Raw genomic sequence first — 17,574 nt, 5'->3', positions numbered from 1 at the left:
ACGCTTAATCATCTGTCACACATTACATTTGAGAAGTTGTGATTATAATTTACTATTATGTACAAAATCCAAAATATAATTACCAAAATCATTGCGACTGTAACTGTGTATGCATGTGCATAGGCGATGGAGTAACTTCTTATAGAGGGTTATATATTTGTGTGTGTGTGTGCGGATTAGCTACAATATATCATAAAAATCGAGATATTAATTAACTAACGAAAAGATAAAAATGCCAATTATGAATTCAAAATTCTAAGAAATTAATATAATTTGTTACATAAAAACTCATGTGAAATGGTCTAATGGATCAATTTGTGATACAAATATTTTATTTGAGTCATCCATGAAAAAAATTATTTTTTATATCATAATATTTTTAATTGTATTATAAATATAATTGATATGTCTTACGAATAAATATTATCAGATCTTATCACCTGTTCTGTTTGTTATAACATTAGGCTGCGTTTGGTTGTGGTGATTAAATAATGAAATGATTAAGAGAGAAATGATAAAAATAATGATTGAAGTAAATAAGGATAAAATAATATTATGTTTGGTATGATTTTTAAGAATGTGATAAATAATAATCTTTTGATGAATTGACAAAATTCCCCTTCAAGTTTTGTGGCGGTGATCGGCGACGGGGCCGGAAGCGGCGATCTGACGGTTGGGCGACGGGCGGCGGAAGTCGGCGGTCGGTGGTCGGTGTAGGGAAGTGGTGGTGAGTTTGGATTTAGAAGAAGGGTAAAATTGAAAAAATACGATGGATTAAGAGTGAGATAAATAATCCTAGGGGGTGAGGAGTGATTATTTTATCACATCTAATATAACCTAATTATTCATAGGAGGGATAGACTTGGTTAAATAATCACCCCTACCAAACATGTGATTAGGTGGGATAAAAAAAATAAACTCACCTAGTCACCCACACCAAACGCGGCGTAAATATAAAATTATAATGAGACAAGATTAGGCTACGTTTGGTTTGGAGGATAAAATAAACTAATGATTAGTCCGTAAATGATAAAAGAAATGATAGTGATAGAAATGTAATATATAATGTAAAATTGTATTTTGTTTGGTATGATTTTTAAGTGTGAGATAATTTTGAATTTTTTGATGAAATGACAAAATTGACATTTTCTTTTTTTTTTCCTTCTTTACTCTGGCGGCGGCGACAGTGTGGTGGTCGGCGGAGGCGGTGTTCGGCCGTCAGTAGGCGGCGGCCGACCGGAGGTGGTCGACCGACGACGCCGGTCGACCTGCGACGGTTGCGGTATTCTTGCGGTCGGCCGGCAGTAGGCGGCGTCGGCTGGCGGTTGTCGGTTGTCGGCGGTCGTCGTCCGACGGCGGTCGTCGTCCGACGGCGGTCGGCCGGCAGTCGGCGACGACGGCGGCGGCGGTCGGTCGTGACGGTGAGTTTGGATATAAGAGAAGGGTAAAATTGAAAAAATAGGATAGATTAAGAGTTTGATAAATAATCCTAGGGGGTGAAGAGTGATTATTTTATCACACCTTATACAAACTTAATTATTTATAGGAGGAATTGAGTTGGTTAAATAAAAATCGTACCAAACACTTGATTAAGTGGGTTTAAAAATCATAAACCTAACTAATCCCATTAACGAAACGTCCCCTAAATGATAAATGATATTAAATAGGTAATATATTTTACATTGGAATTTGAATGTCCTCTTCTCGATTTACGTGTACGAGAGAATTGTAAAAAAAATACAATGGGAACGTTAATTAATTACGAGTGCCACGTGCACACATATCGCCTGGCTCCAAACTCACTTGCTCACTCCTTTTTTATTTAAAAATTCACGTTACGAAACTTTTCATGCACCACACCACCTTTTGGTCTGCCGTATGATATGTGTCTGAAATCTACAGCCAACACCTCGTCGCTCTGTGATTATGTAAATTTCAATTCAACATTAAATAGTCATTTTTCCGAATCATCTGACCAGTGTTGTGATTTTAAATACTTCTCTGTATCTTTTTTAGTTGAAAAATCCCGTTTCGTTTGTCGAAATTTAACTTTTAATTTACCACCTCACATGAAAACTTTCCGTAAATCCTTCAAATCCTCGCAATTTCAAGAAGAAGAACGCCGAATTCTCTTAACCCAGTGCAAAAACCATGTCCTATCCAGCCGCGGCGAGCATGACGTCATCTTCCTCCTCCGACACCTCCTCGCCTTCGCCTCCTCCTCCCAAGAACGTCAAAATCAAGAGTAACGTCCAAGATTCACCTTATGGAGACAGAGTCACTAGTGCTGGCGTGAATGAGAGCAAAGCTAACAGAATGTGGAGGGACTCCAGTTACGATTTCACAAAGGACGCCGTCATGAGAGCCGCCTCCGCCTCCCAGGACTTCGACTTCCTGACCGAATCTCCGGTGTCCCCGAAATCGCCGTTACGTAAAATATCCGAGAGCCCTGGCGATAACTATGGGCAGCTGACCCCGAGAGAGGTCCGCGTTTCGTTTCACGAGAATACGGCTGAGCCGCCGCCGGCGAACCGCGTGTCAAATGCTGAACCGGCTGAAGTTGTAGTTTGCAGCTCCAATAAATCTTTTCGGAGGAGATCTAGTTTGCTGAGAGCGCAAACTAAGTCGAGATTGCTGGACCCGCCGGAGGAGAATAATCAGAAATCTCATACTCAAAGAATGGTCAAATCCCAAGTTTTAGGGAAAGGGACCAGTGAATTTGACGAAGACGACCCTTTTCTTGAAGAAGATTTACCCGAGGATTACAAGAAAATGAAGTGCAGTGCTCTCTCAGTAATACAATTACTGGGTTTGATTTTGATAGTTGCCGCTTTAGTTTGTAGTTTAACTATTAAATTCTTCAGAAAAAGAACCCTGTTTGAATTAGAGCTCTGGAAATGGGTGTTAATGGTCCTGGTATTGATTTCTGGGAGATTGGTTTCCGGATGCGCTATTCGGATTGTGGTTTTCTTCATCGAGAGGAACTTTCTCTTACGGAAAAGGGTTCTGTATTTCGTGTACGGATTACGAAAACCAGTGCAGAATTGTGTGTGGTTGACCCTTGTTCTGATAGCTTGGCAGAGCATTTTCGACGAGAGGGTTGAGAGGGTGACGGATGGGAAGATCTTGCCTTATGTGACCAAGATTTGGGTTTGCCTTTTGGTGGGAACTCTGATTTTGCTGCTAAAAACTTTGATTGTCAAGGTTCTAGCTTCATCATTTCATGTTAGCACGTTTTTTGATCGGATTCAGGAGGCGTTGTTCACTCAGTATGTGATTGAGACTCTTTCCGGGCCGCCACTGATCGAGATTCAGCTGGTGCAGGAAGACGAAGAGAGGGCGATGGTTGAGGTTCAGAAGCTTCAGAGTGCGGGGGCGACCATTCCTGCTGACCTCAAGGCCAATGTTTTCCCAAAAAGTGGAAGAATGATCGGGACTCCAAGGAGTACCGTTTCCACGGATGCTAAAAGTCCTAGGCTTTCGAAAATGATGTCAGAGAAGGACGGTCAGAATGGTATTACGGTCGATCATTTGCATAGGCTGAATCAGAAGAATATATCGGCTTGGAATATGAAGAGGTTGATGAACATTGTGAGGAAAGGGGTGATCTCGACTCTGGATGAGCGCATACAGGGCTCGACTGCTGAAGATGAATCGATGGTGCAGATCACGAGCGAAAATCAGGCCAAAGCTGCCGCTAAAAAAATATTTACCAATGTGGCCAGGCCAGGAGCTAAGTAATTTTCTACTTGTTTCCTAATCTGTGATCTTTACTTATTTCTATCATTGATTTGTACCTAGCCGATTACACTAAATTTTCATGTTAAGTTGTGTCATTTACTTCAAGATTTTCATTGAATTCTGCATGTTTCTGGATCTGCCATTGCTGTTGGATTAAAGCTTCTCGTTTGAGAGTGGCAACCAAAAGAAGCCTATGGCCAGCTTATGGGAAATCTAGTCACCAAATCTAAATCAGCATGTTTTTTGAATTTAGTGTTATTTGTTAGTTATGTAAAAACCCTTACATTCTAGGATGTCCTTTTCGTGTGCAGACGCATTTACCAGGAGGATTTATTGCGCTTTCTTCGAGAGGATGAAGCTGTAAAGGCATTGCGTCTCTTTGAAGGAGGATGCGAACAAAAGGGCATCAGCAAGCGAGATCTGAAAAATTGGTTGGTGAGTGATATATAAAAGATGCTTGTTACCATGTATTTGTATGTGATATAAACTGGTATGAGATATAAACGATTATAAACGATGAACCTTTTTTACATCACAGGTCAATGCATTTAGGGAAAGGAAGGCTCTTGCTTTATCCCTAAACGACACCAAAACTGCTGTCGACAAGCTACATCAAATGATGAACGCCGTTGTTGGGGTTATCATCATCGTAATTTGGCTCCTCATACTCAAAGTCGCGACAACACATTTCTTTATCTTCTTAAGCTCCCAGCTTCTTTTAGTAGTGTTCGTGTTTGGAAATAGTTGCAAGACAACATTTGAGGCAATTATCTTCTTATTTGTGATGCACCCTTTTGATGTGGGTGACCGTGTTGAAGTCGATGGAGTTCAGGTATGCTAGTTGTTTTCCACGTAACATGCACAGTTCGCTCGTATTCAATGTGTATTTGATTTCAACCATTATTTCAGATGATAGTCGAAGAGATGAACATATTGACGACTGTTTTTCTAAGATACGATAGCCTCAAGATCTATTACCCAAACAGCGTCTTATCCACAAAGCCGATCAACAACTATTACCGCAGCCCGGATATGGGCGACGCAATCGACTTCTGTATACTAATCTCGACCCCTGTAGAGAAGATTGCGAGAATGAAGGAGAGGATCATAAGGTACAAATATATGTCTATATCTTCTGTCCATTGTTCGAGCTACTTTTCCAAAATCTTGATTTTATGAAAGGTGATCATCAACAGCTTTATGTTTTTTATACGCCTATATCAAAGAATATGTATCCCAAAATGAATATCATAGGCATAAATAAGCACACGTTGGTCGGATGTTGGACAAAAGATACCCGTAAAAAAGCAGTTAAGTCAAACTCAATGACTTTTTCAGGTACATTGAGAACAAAAACGACCATTGGAACCCTGCACCATCAGTAGTCATGAGAGACATGGAGGACATGAACCGATTGAAGTGGTCGGTGTGGCTTTCTCACAGAATGAATCATCAAGACATGGGGGAGAGATGGGCAAGAAGAGCACTTCTGGTTGAGGAGATGATTAAAATCTTCCGAGAGCTCGATATCGAATACAGGTTGCTGCCCCTCGACGTGAATGTACGCAACATGCCGCCTTTGAGTTCGGCTAGGCTTCCATCAAATTGGGCTGTTTCTACTACATGAGCTCAGTTGGTTTGCGGTGGATAACTATACTGAAACAGATCTGAATACAGTGATATAGAGGTGTATCCAGAAACCTTCAATTTCTTGATAATACAGTATTATTAGCTTATGCAGAAGTGTCATCGTGTTTCGAATAAAGCTGTATATGACTATATCTGTCTAATTTAATCAATTATTATTCACTTAGGTTGTCATAAAATAATGGAAAATAGACGTGGCTGATTAAATCATCAAAATATGCTGTGATCTCGTGATCATGAGACGGGAGAGTAAAAATAAGAGATATTTTTATGATAATTTACCGTGTCTTACGAAGGAAAATAAATATATGGCCTCGAAAACCAAGTTATTTATATGAAAATTTTATCTTTTTTCAGAAAATTTTCTTCTCTTTTTAATCAATTTTTTTTATTAAGTTTAATGTGAAACGGTAGTCTTGAAACGAGTCAATTGTGCTGATATTTATAATAAAAAAATAATATTTTTGACATAAAAAATAATATTTTCTTATGAAAAATTTAAATAAAATATTCATATAACAAAATTGATATATAAGATTATTACATGAGAGTTTTATTAAAATTGTTAAAGTTTTCATCGATCTTTCGGAAGAAGTTCGATATGATAAATGGGCAAAAGCAATTTAATTTCCACTTAATAGCATGTTTCTTTTATGAAAATATTTTTTTATTGAAATTTTTATCAGAGTTTTCTTAAATTTTTGTTCAGTTCTATTTTCTTGGAACTATAAATTTACTTTTACATGTATTTTTTAAAAATACTTTAAACATATATCAACTGAACAAAAATCATTATATTTTATTAATTTAGAGATGTGTTAATTAATTTATAAATTCAAAATTATTATTTTAAAAAGCATATTCAATAAATGCAAATTTAATTATGTAAAAATTTATTTTATTTTAGTATCATATTTTTTAAATTAATAAAAAAATATAATTAAGTGTATATATTTATAAAAATAAGTAAGTAGTGGTCATTGTGTTTAATAATTAAATTATATATAATTATTGAAATTATCAGTTTAACAAATTGATCAAAATAATATATTATTTTTTGTGAATATTATTAATTTATCGGATATTAATTTATAAATATACATTAAAAAATTCGTGTGCGCGATTAAGGAGTGTGTATTCAATGTAGGATATTTAATGACTTTTAATGAATTTTGTATATTTTAATTCAATTAAGACTTTGATATACTCTATAGAAGTCTAGTGATATTCAAAATAAACTTTCATAGAGTTTTAAAAAATCAGGTGATATTCAATATTGATTTTTAAAAACTCTATAAAAGTTTACATGTATTCAAATTTTCAATAAACTTTTAATAATTTCATGGAATTCATTAACATACAAACATTAAAGTCTAAGGTACAATTATAAATTTTCAAAAGTTGTATTTGGTTCAACCCAAAGATTTATGAATTTTTAAACTTCTAACTCATACACAAGCTATTTATTTCTCTCTATGTCGCTTCACATCGCATCTCTTCTTATCTTCTCTCATCTCATCTATCTCTGTCACTTTCTCAAATTTTCGAAGTGTATCTCTATATATATTTTCATATTTCTTTTTTAAAATTATTATTTTTTGGCTGATTGTTTATTTAATAATTTTTTATTTTAATATCATATGAAATTTTGAATTCTATAATTGATTTTGTTATTTTTAATTTATGATTTATACAAATTAATGTAAAATTTAATAATAATAAAAGATGATAAAAAAATAGCTTAATTCTTAATAATTAATCAGCCTACCAACAACCATGATTTTTTAAATTCTTTTTAGCATTTTCAATTATATGTAAGTTATGATATTTTTATACAAAATTATATCCACGTAATGCTAAATAATATTCTTTTCACATGTATAATTTCAATTCAAAAACAAGATTATAGATTAATCAATTGATGTATTTTAAAAAATTTATAAACATACATACAAACCATTAAATTTAACGACCAGAATTTTCAAAAAAAAATAACGACCATAATTTAAAAACTCTATAAAAGTCTGTCGTCTGAAAAAGTTATTAAAAATCATCAAAACGGTGGATTGAATACACCCACTGTATTTAACTTCTAGAATTTTCAAAAAAAAAATAACTAGAAAAATAACGACCAGAATTTCCAAAAAAAGAAAAAAAGAAACAAAATCACGAACATCAGCAAGATTATAGTTGAGTTCACTTCAATTTCAATCTTTTTTGTGCTAAATTAATGGAGGAAACGAAAGCAGACACGACCAGCGCCAGTGGCAGCGCCGTTAATGCAACTCCAGAGTACAGTAGCATCAGCGCCAGGAAAGCTAGATTACAATCCACACTTGCGGCACTTCTCAACGATCCCGTACTCGAAGACGTCCCGAAGAAGCCTACTTTATCGGACGTGGACACTCTCATCAACTTGGAACTCGGAAGCGCCAAGCGGATCTCTGTCCGTAAACTGGACGGCACTTCTATAGGTACGCCAAGTTTGGACTTGGTCAAGTTGACATTTTGACAAACACTTTGTGTAAGTAGGTGTTTGATATGGAGACTTGATCTGTGTTGTTCTATATGCGTTTGAAGATGTAGCGGTTATGAATACTGCCACTGTGAAGGACTTGAAACTAGCGATTAAGAAAAAAGTGAATGATTTGGAGGAATCGAGAATGGGTCATCGTCACATTTGTTGGTAAGTTTCAACTACCGCTGGAACCATCTCGAATGTGTTCATACTCCACCATCACTCTTTTAAATTGTTCCCGTAATTGATCAGTTTGGAAATTCAAACATTATTCTTTGGATTCACAGGAAACATGTGTGGGCAAACTTTTGCCTTTTGCACCACAATGAGAAGTTACTTAACGACGATTCAGCACTTGAGAATTATGGCGTTAGGAACAATTCTCAGGTATTTCTATTTTCAGCTCACAAATTTTGGACTGAAACATATGATATTGTATATTGCAGCGTTTATGTGAAGTTTGCGTGCATGAAATCCGACCATAGTCTTTTTTTTAACAAAAAATAAAAAAACTCCACCATGATGTTTCCAGATGATAAAGCTTCTTTGGGTTTTAGAGATAAGTTGGTTGTTAATGTGCCAACACTTATCTGTAGCATTCCCAAGTTAATGTGATGAAATCTTAGCTCCTCTTAGATTGCGGACTTTTTCTGTAATCCGAACATAGGGTTGTTCAATATGCCTTAAGATACCTGAACCAGTTTGTTGAGTCGCTTTAGTTATAAAATTTCCTCTTGGTGAAAACCATCACCCAGGGTATAGAAACATTCACGTGGGATCACCAGGAAATGATAAACAGAGGCATACCTAAACCGGTAGTGATTGATAATTCTCGAAGTCACGTGTTAGTCTCCTAAATTTACCTGTTACTCTTCCAAATCTAGATATTTTCCACGGAGAATCCTTTAGCTTGGTTTAGTTCTCGCTGTGATGCTGGCATATCAAAAGAATTTGACCTTGAGCTTATTTGATAGGTTATGAACTTATGATATAATTTTTCACATATAAGCGTCATTAGTCGGTAGTTTGACATGATCATGATCAAGCAATCTCTGTGTTCACAAATTAATTGTTGAATTGTTCAACGTCTCTTTCTCGTTATCCTTTTGTTATGTCTTGTTATACAATAAATGTGAGAATACCATATAGAAATTATTTTGTGCTATCAAATATAGATTTTCTTACGGTTCCTTCTGTCCCGGCCAAACTGCAACAATACACACACTTCCATTATAATTTGAAGAGTTCCTTAAGTATGATAGCCGGATATCGTTAGAATTGACTGCACTACACTGATTCCTGGAGCCTAAATTTAGTTTAATACATAATTTAGATTCCTTATTTAGCTCTTCAGGTATAAGATGTATAACATTATTTGCCGGAATGATTTTTCTCGTTCATTGAGATGACTCGCTAAAAGATTATATATATGTGAGAGTTGATAGGTTGAATAATTTATCTAAAAATTAAATTTGTATGCACACGCATACATATTCAAGTCTCATATACTAGCATCCTCGTATGAAGTATGCAATTGCCATTTCTGAAGTTTCTAAGGCTTCTGTGTAGGTGCAATTTGTTCCCTACGTCGTGTCGAGGGCTTCTCGAAAGCATACGAGGAGCCGAAAGCATCGATTCTTTCACGGTCTAACCAGAAAATCGTGAGCAAGAAACCGCATAATTTTTATTTTATTTTAATGTCTTCAAATATTTCATTGTAAGATTTGATGATACACAAAGTATTATTTCTTGCGATATTTCACTTCTTCATCCGCACTTTAGGGCACCCACATTGGTGTTCAAACCCATAGTATTGGTTTGAACACCAATGTGGTGTTAATACCAAAGTGAGTGGGTGTTGCATTGTAATGTTTGAACGCCCACATTACTTTTTTTATATATATATATATTATTTTATTATTATTTTTTTAAAGAGAGTGAATGGGGTGGGTCAATTATTAATTACATGTATTAATATTTTTTATATATGTATATTATTTAATTTAATAATGTATTTTAATAATTAAATAAAGAGTATTTAATTTTAAAAATATTAATAAAAACATATTATTATTTATATAAAATAATAATAATTTAAATTTTGTAAATAATTTGAAATTGAATTTATGTAATGTAAAATAAGAATGAGATGGATGAGTGGACAACAAGATCTGTAAATAATGAATGTTAATGTTAAAATGAATGTGGTAGAATAGATGTGTTAATATAATGTGTATGTGACATGTGGATTTTACGATTTTTGCTGAGGTGATGGATGTTATAACAGTAACGAATGCGGATGTCTTTATCAGTAGAAGCTCGCAATACAACTTGTGAATCGGTTTTTGATTTTAGCTCGATCGTGGTTTAGTGTCCAACTTATATAAACTTGTGCGCAAACTTGAGATTGGGTATAAAGTATAATTTTTTATATAATAAAAATCAGTTTATTTTCTTTTTAAGTTTCTGTAAGTCCAATTTTTATTAATTTCAATGTTAAAATTGGTTTGATCAAATAAATAATTCTTAACATGGCAGCGCAAAAGCTTCTTGGTATGAGTTAAAAAAAAAAAGACTTGATATAGATATACTAATTGAAGGGTGCAGAAGTTCGGTAGTAGTTAGTCACGAGAGTGAGACCTCAAAACCTTGTGTTAATTGGATTGATAGGATCACATCCAGCATCCCATTATATATATAAAATAAAATCGAAGGGATAGGATGGCCCACCTCTTGCTCTGGGACAAAAATGATTTGTTCCCCGAATGGGTAGCAAGAGGGGGGCGAAAGGAAGATGCTGAGAATATTCTATCCCGGTTCCCACTCAATCTCTCCCCTATAGGATATGTTTGGGGGGTTTGGTTTTTATATATATCACACTAGCAGCACTCGTTCTGACTTGAAAGGGACCTGAAGCTTAAGCAGAATGACCACTGATGCTTCCTCTTCTCTCCTCTCCCAATCCGAACAGCAGAAACTCATAAAGAAACTGGGCATATTCATGATTCAAGGCACAGACAAACGAGGCCTCCCGATCCTCCGCATCATAGGAAAACTCTTTCCTGGTAAAATTCACTACCAAACAAAACACCCGTCTTTAACTTCGACAATATATTTTTTTGAGTATTATTATTATTATAGGGAAGCTGGTTGGTGTGGAGGCGTTGAAGAAATTCTTGGAGGCTGAGATATTCCCTAGTTTGAGTGGAGGACGATTCTCGGTTGTGTATGTGCACTCTGGAGTTAACAGAAGAGAGAATTCTCCTGGGATTTTAGCCATGAAATCCGTGTTCGATGCTGTTCCTGCTGAAGTTGGGCAGAACGTGGAAGCCGTTTATTTCCTGCACCCGTCTCTTCAATGTCGCCTCTTTCTTGCCACCTTTGGCCGTCTCCTCTTCTCCGGTGCCGCCGCCGGGTAAGTATAATGATTATTCAGTTTTCAATTATTATTTCAGGAAAAATATCACCAGCAAAAATTCAAGTGCTTGAATTGATGACAGGTTTTACGGTAAGATGAGATACGTGAATACGTTGAATCTCTTGAGAAACAACGTAAGGTGGGACCAAATCGAGATGCCTGAATTTGTGTACGAATACGATGAAGAGAAGGAAGAAGTGGAGTACTGTCCCACCATGGATTTTGGGCTGGAGAGTGATCATCCCAGATTATCGATTTACAGGGCCCCCAGTTTGGACTGGTCTGTATCTACTTATTCCATGAGGTCCATAGCCTAGTTTTGAATATGGGCCTACTCCCAGATTTTCTGTTCGTAAAGGCCCAGTGGCCCGTCGGGTACTTAATGTAAATTCAAGCACAATGCTTTTTTGTTTTTTTGGGTTGCGTGTATTTGATTTTGATCCATTTGACGTATTTATTTAATTTAAGGAATTTTCCAATTTACCTAGATAGAATATCATCGAAAATTTACCAAAATATCAAAAAAAAAAAAAACTTTAAAAATTATATATCAACAACAAAAATTAGAATCTCTACACAAAGATGTGAATTTCATAGAAGCCTTTCAGCTTGGTGAGGGAAAAAAAAATACGGGGTTGCGTCCATTTCTGTCAACAAATTGTTTGACAATTCTTATGCATCCATTTACGCAACCTATCTATCTTTCCAAAGAAAGTTGGAGCTAAACCCTCTCGTTTTAACAGTTGTAAAGAATGTCAAATTTTGACATATCCTCTGTCGCGTCACTTATTTATAACAATAACCCCCACATTATTTTTTTAAAAAAAAGAAGCAATTTGCGGCAGCAATATTGATAAACTCAGATGTTTAGATTCTATTGAGACAAACGGGACTTCAGAATTATGACAGAGATAACCGTGTCTTCCGCTTCGGGCACGTACCAAACGGTACACATCGCCTTCGGACAACAGAATTATGTCCCAAAAATGGAGGCTTTGGCATGGAAGAGGACGTGAGACGAGATTTTTGGACAAGAGCAGTGTTGGGATATTCAAGTTGTCTACTCCAAAGCGTTCATACAAAACTGCCTTGTTTTTCACAAGCAACAACTCAATAATTATTTAGTATTTTAATTAATTATGCTCGCCAACTTACTCTTTTTTAAATTATCATATCGACCAATGAAATCAATTTATTTCAAAAATATTTCATTTTTAAAGTTGTATCTACCATGTAATGTTACAATCGAATGGCGACCCGAACTAATCTGTTGGGTCTGTTTGCGTTTTCCCTCATTTCCTTCTGTAATTCTCGGGGTATAAACTTTAGGTGCCATTAACTAATAACTGAAACATTGCTACAAATAAAAAACGTCCAGCAATTGACAAGCTTAGCTTTTACATTATCACCACGATTCATTAACAAAGGGATAAAAAAGAGAATTCATGTATGCGTCAATAAAATGGTCGATTTTCTATCCTTACAGTGACATGTGACAAATTACAACCTCTAACAAGGTTTTTTGGCAGTACGAGGAATCAAAGAGATGAACTCAGACGAGTAAGACTTACTACACCAGAAAGCACGGTCTTCTTTCGTTCTCTGACCTCCACCTGATACAGTACTCTGCACATTTCACAAACTTTTTCAGCTTTTATGGTAAATAGACAAGGAAATAAATAATAGGAATCAGGTTGTTGAAAATAAAAGATTCGGTTGAGGTTACCTCAAGCCATCAAGCCACATTTCTGTTATCAAAGTTTCGCCAGGATAGACATGCAATAGAAATTTCCCTGATATGTTCTTAATCATACTTTGATCACCTCGACAAATACATTTGATGATGGCTCTGACTGCGAATCCAAGAGAGCAAAGTCCATGCAATATTGGACGAGAGAATCTATACGAAGCATTACATATAGAGGAATTAAAAAAGTGTGGAAGGGTCTTTCATAGTATCGAAGGAGTAAAAAGCCAGCAAGAATCAATGTTTGCATGCTTCTATTCTATGCATTAATTTAAACTAGAGTATTTCTCCTGTATCTAGCATTCAGTATTTGGTTATAAGAACCATCAAAGATATCTTTTATTATGAAAAAGTTGAATATAACTTAGCTGATGAACAGTGCCCGAGATTTAAAATCCTACCAACAGGAGATTGTTATGAGCCCAACTATATCTGGCCCGTATCTTGTAGTTGTTAATTGTTATGGCCTTACAAATGGCTTACTGAAATAATAGAAGTCATAAAGAAATTTGCCCACATATCATTCTGCTCTCAAGTTCTACTGTTCTTGTCTGGAGTCACAGACTCACAAGACAGCCCTGAAATGGCCTATTCTATTCCCAAATTCGAACAAATACCTGACACAAATGTTGAAGAATACTAGAAAAAACTTCGATGCTAAATCAAGATTTATCAATTGGAAGACAAACTACCCTGCAATTTCTGCCACCATAGGATCTGAGTGCAATGGATTATAGTCACCAGATAGTCTGTATAGCAAAGCCTGCATCGTAGAAGTACAGAATTAAAGAAAAAAGAAACTGTATACTCCCAAAAGCAGTTAAATTCACTAAAAAGACTGTCGAATTATGTACAGCTTAAACTATGTAACCTAATGAGAAGAAGATTAAGAACTAGTAGCATTCAAGGAAAGTCAACTTTAGACTCAATTTTTGAGAAGGATACTAAACAAGTAACACTTCCGAATTCCTCGGTCATCAGATTATAGAGCTAGTATAAATTAGTCCCCTACTATAACTTTTACATTTATGGAAGCCGAGAAGACAAGCAAGCAAAAAATATGGATATTTTTGTTTCATGTTATGAAGATTTACAGCATGACTCGAGTGTCATTTTTTGGATTGAAAAAGGAGAGGAAACTCTTCCTTCCACCCTCATCGATATGCTCATATAAATCAATCATATTTAATTACATGAAAAAGCACATTAAAGTACCTGTGATGGTTGCGTAGATTCTTCAAAAACAGCAAATGGTTGAGTTTTGGGAATTTTATAAGCCAAGGTCTGGCTGGACGGGTACTTGATAAATGAGTAAGGTTGGGATGACTTCGAGAAGCCTCCAGAACCTCTTAGATAAACTGCCATCCTATAGGGAAATATATGGACTTATCTACTTAATGAAAGAAAAGAGAAAAAGAAAGAGAAGACGTGCCACTGACAGATTTATGTTTTCGTAAAGATAAGATTCATACCGATTCATGCATAGCAACTCGTTAGACTCTTTTTCATAACTTAAAATTTCCATCTCCAGGACTGCTGCCTTACCTACAAGAAAGAAAATAAACCTTGCTTAATAAAAATCTCCTCCAACCCAGAAAAACTGAATCCTAAATAGCAAAATGCTATAACACAACATTTGAGCAGAGCTTAACTTTGAGTAGTACACAAATACTATCTTTATGACTTTTTTCAAACCAAAGCCTATTTTTTACGACAGGAAATGAATGAAAAGGAAAAATATTTTTTTGTTATCCGCAGATATCTCAAGTTTGAAAAGATTATTCTTGATCATACTACAACCATAGATAATCGATACAGCAGGTCAATATCAGAAACAGACCTTTATCATGCAACCCAGCAACAGATATCTTATTTAGTATCTGCATCAACAAATTTGAGATGAAAATTAATGAGCTCAGCGAATGAAAAAACAAATTAATGGGGTTATGGAGAACCAAGATAACAATCGGAAGTTGAAAAACTTACACAACCATTAGATGGTAGGGGTTTGTAAATTTCTATGTATTGTTGTCCATGTAATAAAAGGCGTTGATCAAATCTGAAGAACAAGCCAACCATGACAAAGACAAATTCACAACAAAAAATATTTCATACAAGTTCTCATTTACGTTTTCAATACGCAGATATACTCAGAAAAATGATAGTACTCACTGTAAACCTGGTATTTGAGCTATCTGTGACTGAAGTCCAAAAGAAAATAGTGTGGAAAATGTTGGTAAAACCTATGGAAGCACAAAAAGAATAAATTATCAGTTTCTTGCCATGGCAACCATGACACAGTTTTATGTGGAGCTTCAGATGTTTTCTTTTCCAATATTTACAACTTTCTTAATGAGAGGTAAAGCCAATAGGATCAATGACACACTTATGGCCCACCAATATAAATTTACAATATGAAAGTTTTCAATACCACCACTGGAAGTAAACAAGCATTAAAAGCCTGAACGCTGAAATTAAGTTCAAAAAAATCAGCAAATTGAAAGATTTATGTTCGTCAGTCCCAAAGTAAATACTTTACCTCAATGGCTTGCTGACCATCTCGATGATAAACATATTTGAGTTCTTGATCATCGACAGCATCTTTCGAACATGCCCCAACACCCAGTGCATATAGCGCAGCATCCCTACAATTCCAAACTAAAAATTAATTCACCATCGTATTTAGAATTAGGAGAACAAAAATAACGAGATTATTGATCTTTCGCAATTACCTTTCAGTATAAGTGAATGTAGACTGATGAAGATGGCAATTCAACGCAGAAAAGATTAATTTAAACGTCAGTGCCACAGCAAAATTGGACCTAAATTTGCGTAGATAAAGCTGAGAAAGGTTGGAGCAATAACCTGGGGAAACTCGTGAGAAATGATAAGCTGAGGATCAAGCCCTGATTTTTCCAGCCATGATGGAACTTCAGAGGTGAAATATGCAATCAAATCGAAAATTTATGTTGGAAACGATAGGGGCGAAAAAGTAGTTATGGACTCCAAATGAAGATCGGTTCCATGGATAATACTTTCGAGTCAATTTCATGTTTTGCTTCGTCAATGTAAGCGGCCGCCGACTTTAGTTTCTGTTTTTTTATATAAAAATAGAGTTTTTTTTTCATAAAAGTAATAATTTTTCGTCAAAATATCATTTTAAAAAAAATTATTATTAATATTGATATATGTGTACGACAATAAATGATTACTTCAATTATTGTTTACATTGATTATATCAATTTATTTAATTCAATTTAGAATTTAATTAATTTTTATATTAATTCAAATGTAATTTTATGTATTATATGTTTTTTTAATTTTTTACTCAAATTAAAATTAAACTCTATTGAAAACATAAATTATATTAAAAATTTTGCATTGATTATATCAATCAATTTAATTAAAAACTGTATAAATAAATTTAAAATACAAATGATTGCAATGTTCAGTATCACTCATTAGGTAAATCATTCAAAAATAAATTTTTCTATTTTAAGTAATTTCTGCTCAAATTACTTACTAAAAAAGAAATACAAGATTTAATTAGTTTATTTAATTTTTTTTAAAAAAAATTTGTTGAGTGTTAAAAGTTATCATTATAACAAGTTTTTCAATAAACATTAATTTACTATTTAATAATCATAAATTTTTTATCTCAAACATATTATTTCGAAATTACCTTAATTTGAAAAAATTAATGCGTTGTAATTTTCTTCCAAAACCATTTGTATATTGTATATCTTGAATTGTCTTCTTAAAAATTCAAATAAGAGAGCACAAAAAAATTAAAAAGATAGATTCAAAAGAGTTTCAAATGTATATTAAATTACTCTCAATAAACATGTATATTACTCTCAATAATCAGAAATTTTTGACACTCAATGCATGCAATTCGAGATTTCCATAATTTGAAAGAGTTAATGTATGATATAATTCTGTCAAAAGCATCAAATATATAATTATCGTCTCTTGAGATGTCTTATTTGAATTTAAAATTATAAATAATGCAATATTGCATATTATATTAGAAACCAATTTTATTATATTTATCTTACTAAATTTATCTACTCCAAAATTGAATTTTGAAATGTACTCCTCTTTTTAGCACCATATATGAGTTGAATCATTTCAAAATGTAATGTTCGTTTAAAATTAGATTTGTTCGTTGTTATGGACTACCTACATATGGAAACAACGAGAACAACAAGACACTTTGAAATCTGTATTTCATAATCGAGAAGTAAAAAAATATTATTCATCTATTTGTACAAAATTTTAATTATTACGTATTACTAATGTGATAATTTTCTTCTATATTACAAAGTTTATGGATATATGATAGTATAAAATATTCCGTAATGGAAATGATTAAACCAATTCTAAAGAAAGTAAGCATCTTATTATAAGATATCTTATAAAATTATTGACATTGTTTTGGAATACACATAATAAATGTTAATTAAATAACATTTCTGATTTATACATAATTTACTTATGATC

At 34.2% G+C, this 17,574-nt stretch overlaps 4 protein-coding genes across 5 annotated transcripts; 3 read left to right on the top strand and 1 right to left on the bottom strand.

Annotated features, from left to right (window-relative positions):
* Positions 1-1,877: 1,877 nt before the first annotated feature.
* Positions 1,878-5,550, top strand: LOC142545918 (mechanosensitive ion channel protein 8-like). The gene is made up of 5 exons (XM_075653354.1): positions 1,878-3,737; positions 4,053-4,176; positions 4,280-4,573; positions 4,651-4,853; positions 5,080-5,550. Exons 1-5 carry the CDS (start codon positions 2,152-2,154, stop codon positions 5,366-5,368), a joined length of 2,496 nt encoding a protein of 831 aa, XP_075509469.1. The 5' UTR covers positions 1,878-2,151; the 3' UTR covers positions 5,369-5,550.
* Positions 5,551-7,519: 1,969 nt separating this feature from the next.
* On the top strand, positions 7,520-9,687 carry LOC142544653 (U11/U12 small nuclear ribonucleoprotein 25 kDa protein). 2 transcript variants are annotated; one of them, XM_075651684.1, is made up of 4 exons: positions 7,520-7,862; positions 7,975-8,074; positions 8,194-8,293; positions 9,476-9,687. In XM_075651684.1, exons 1-4 carry the CDS (start codon positions 7,619-7,621, stop codon positions 9,569-9,571), a joined length of 540 nt encoding a protein of 179 aa, XP_075507799.1. In that variant the 5' UTR covers positions 7,520-7,618; the 3' UTR covers positions 9,572-9,687. The 2 variants fall into 2 exon arrangements, with proteins under 2 accessions (XP_075507799.1, XP_075507798.1); XM_075651683.1 differs by having other exon boundaries at positions 7,523-7,862; positions 7,969-8,074.
* Positions 9,688-10,755: 1,068 nt separating this feature from the next.
* On the top strand, positions 10,756-11,784 carry LOC142544652 (uncharacterized). Its single transcript, XM_075651682.1, has 3 exons — positions 10,756-10,971; positions 11,048-11,321; positions 11,407-11,784. The coding sequence occupies exons 1-3, from the start codon at positions 10,833-10,835 to the stop codon at positions 11,639-11,641; spliced, it is 648 nt and encodes a 215-aa protein (XP_075507797.1). The 5' UTR covers positions 10,756-10,832; the 3' UTR covers positions 11,642-11,784.
* Positions 11,785-12,685: 901 nt separating this feature from the next.
* LOC142547820 (enoyl-CoA hydratase 2, peroxisomal-like) lies at positions 12,686-16,035 on the bottom strand (the record flags this gene model as incomplete). The annotated part of the gene is made up of 11 exons (XM_075656288.1): positions 12,686-12,950; positions 13,051-13,224; positions 13,764-13,834; positions 14,287-14,437; positions 14,544-14,616; positions 14,912-14,951; positions 15,058-15,130; positions 15,244-15,314; positions 15,611-15,716; positions 15,804-15,826; positions 15,937-16,035. Coding segments are annotated over 11 exons (969 nt in total), but the record flags the coding sequence as incomplete, so codon positions are not given.
* Between the last annotated feature and the right edge of the window lie 1,539 nt (positions 16,036-17,574).

This window comes from Primulina tabacum, chromosome 5, assembly GCF_025594145.1.
Source record: "Primulina tabacum isolate GXHZ01 chromosome 5, ASM2559414v2, whole genome shotgun sequence".
NCBI classification, from domain to species: Eukaryota; Viridiplantae; Streptophyta; class Magnoliopsida; order Lamiales; family Gesneriaceae; genus Primulina; species Primulina tabacum.
The sequence above is the reverse complement of the archived record's forward strand: the minus strand, read 5'-3'. Positions and strand labels throughout refer to the sequence as shown.

Coding starts and splice junctions, on each gene's coding strand:
- LOC142545918 (XM_075653354.1), top strand. CDS start 2,152: ATGTCCTATCCAGCCGCGGCGAGCATGACGTCATCTTCCTCCTCCGAC. Junction 4,177..4,279: donor GAGATCTGAAAAATTGGTTG/GTGAGTGATATA, acceptor TTTACATCACAG/GTCAATGCATTTAGGGAAAG. Junction 4,854..5,079: donor ATGAAGGAGAGGATCATAAG/GTACAAATATAT, acceptor TGACTTTTTCAG/GTACATTGAGAACAAAAACG.
- LOC142544653 (XM_075651683.1), top strand. CDS start 7,619: ATGGAGGAAACGAAAGCAGACACGACCAGCGCCAGTGGCAGCGCCGTT. Junction 7,863..7,968: donor ACTGGACGGCACTTCTATAG/GTACGCCAAGTT, acceptor ATGCGTTTGAAG/ATGTAGCGGTTATGAATACT. Junction 8,294..9,475: donor GCGTTAGGAACAATTCTCAG/GTATTTCTATTT, acceptor GCTTCTGTGTAG/GTGCAATTTGTTCCCTACGT.
- LOC142544652 (XM_075651682.1), top strand. CDS start 10,833: ATGACCACTGATGCTTCCTCTTCTCTCCTCTCCCAATCCGAACAGCAG. Junction 10,972..11,047: donor CATAGGAAAACTCTTTCCTG/GTAAAATTCACT, acceptor TTATTATTATAG/GGAAGCTGGTTGGTGTGGAG. Junction 11,322..11,406: donor TTCTCCGGTGCCGCCGCCGG/GTAAGTATAATG, acceptor AATTGATGACAG/GTTTTACGGTAAGATGAGAT.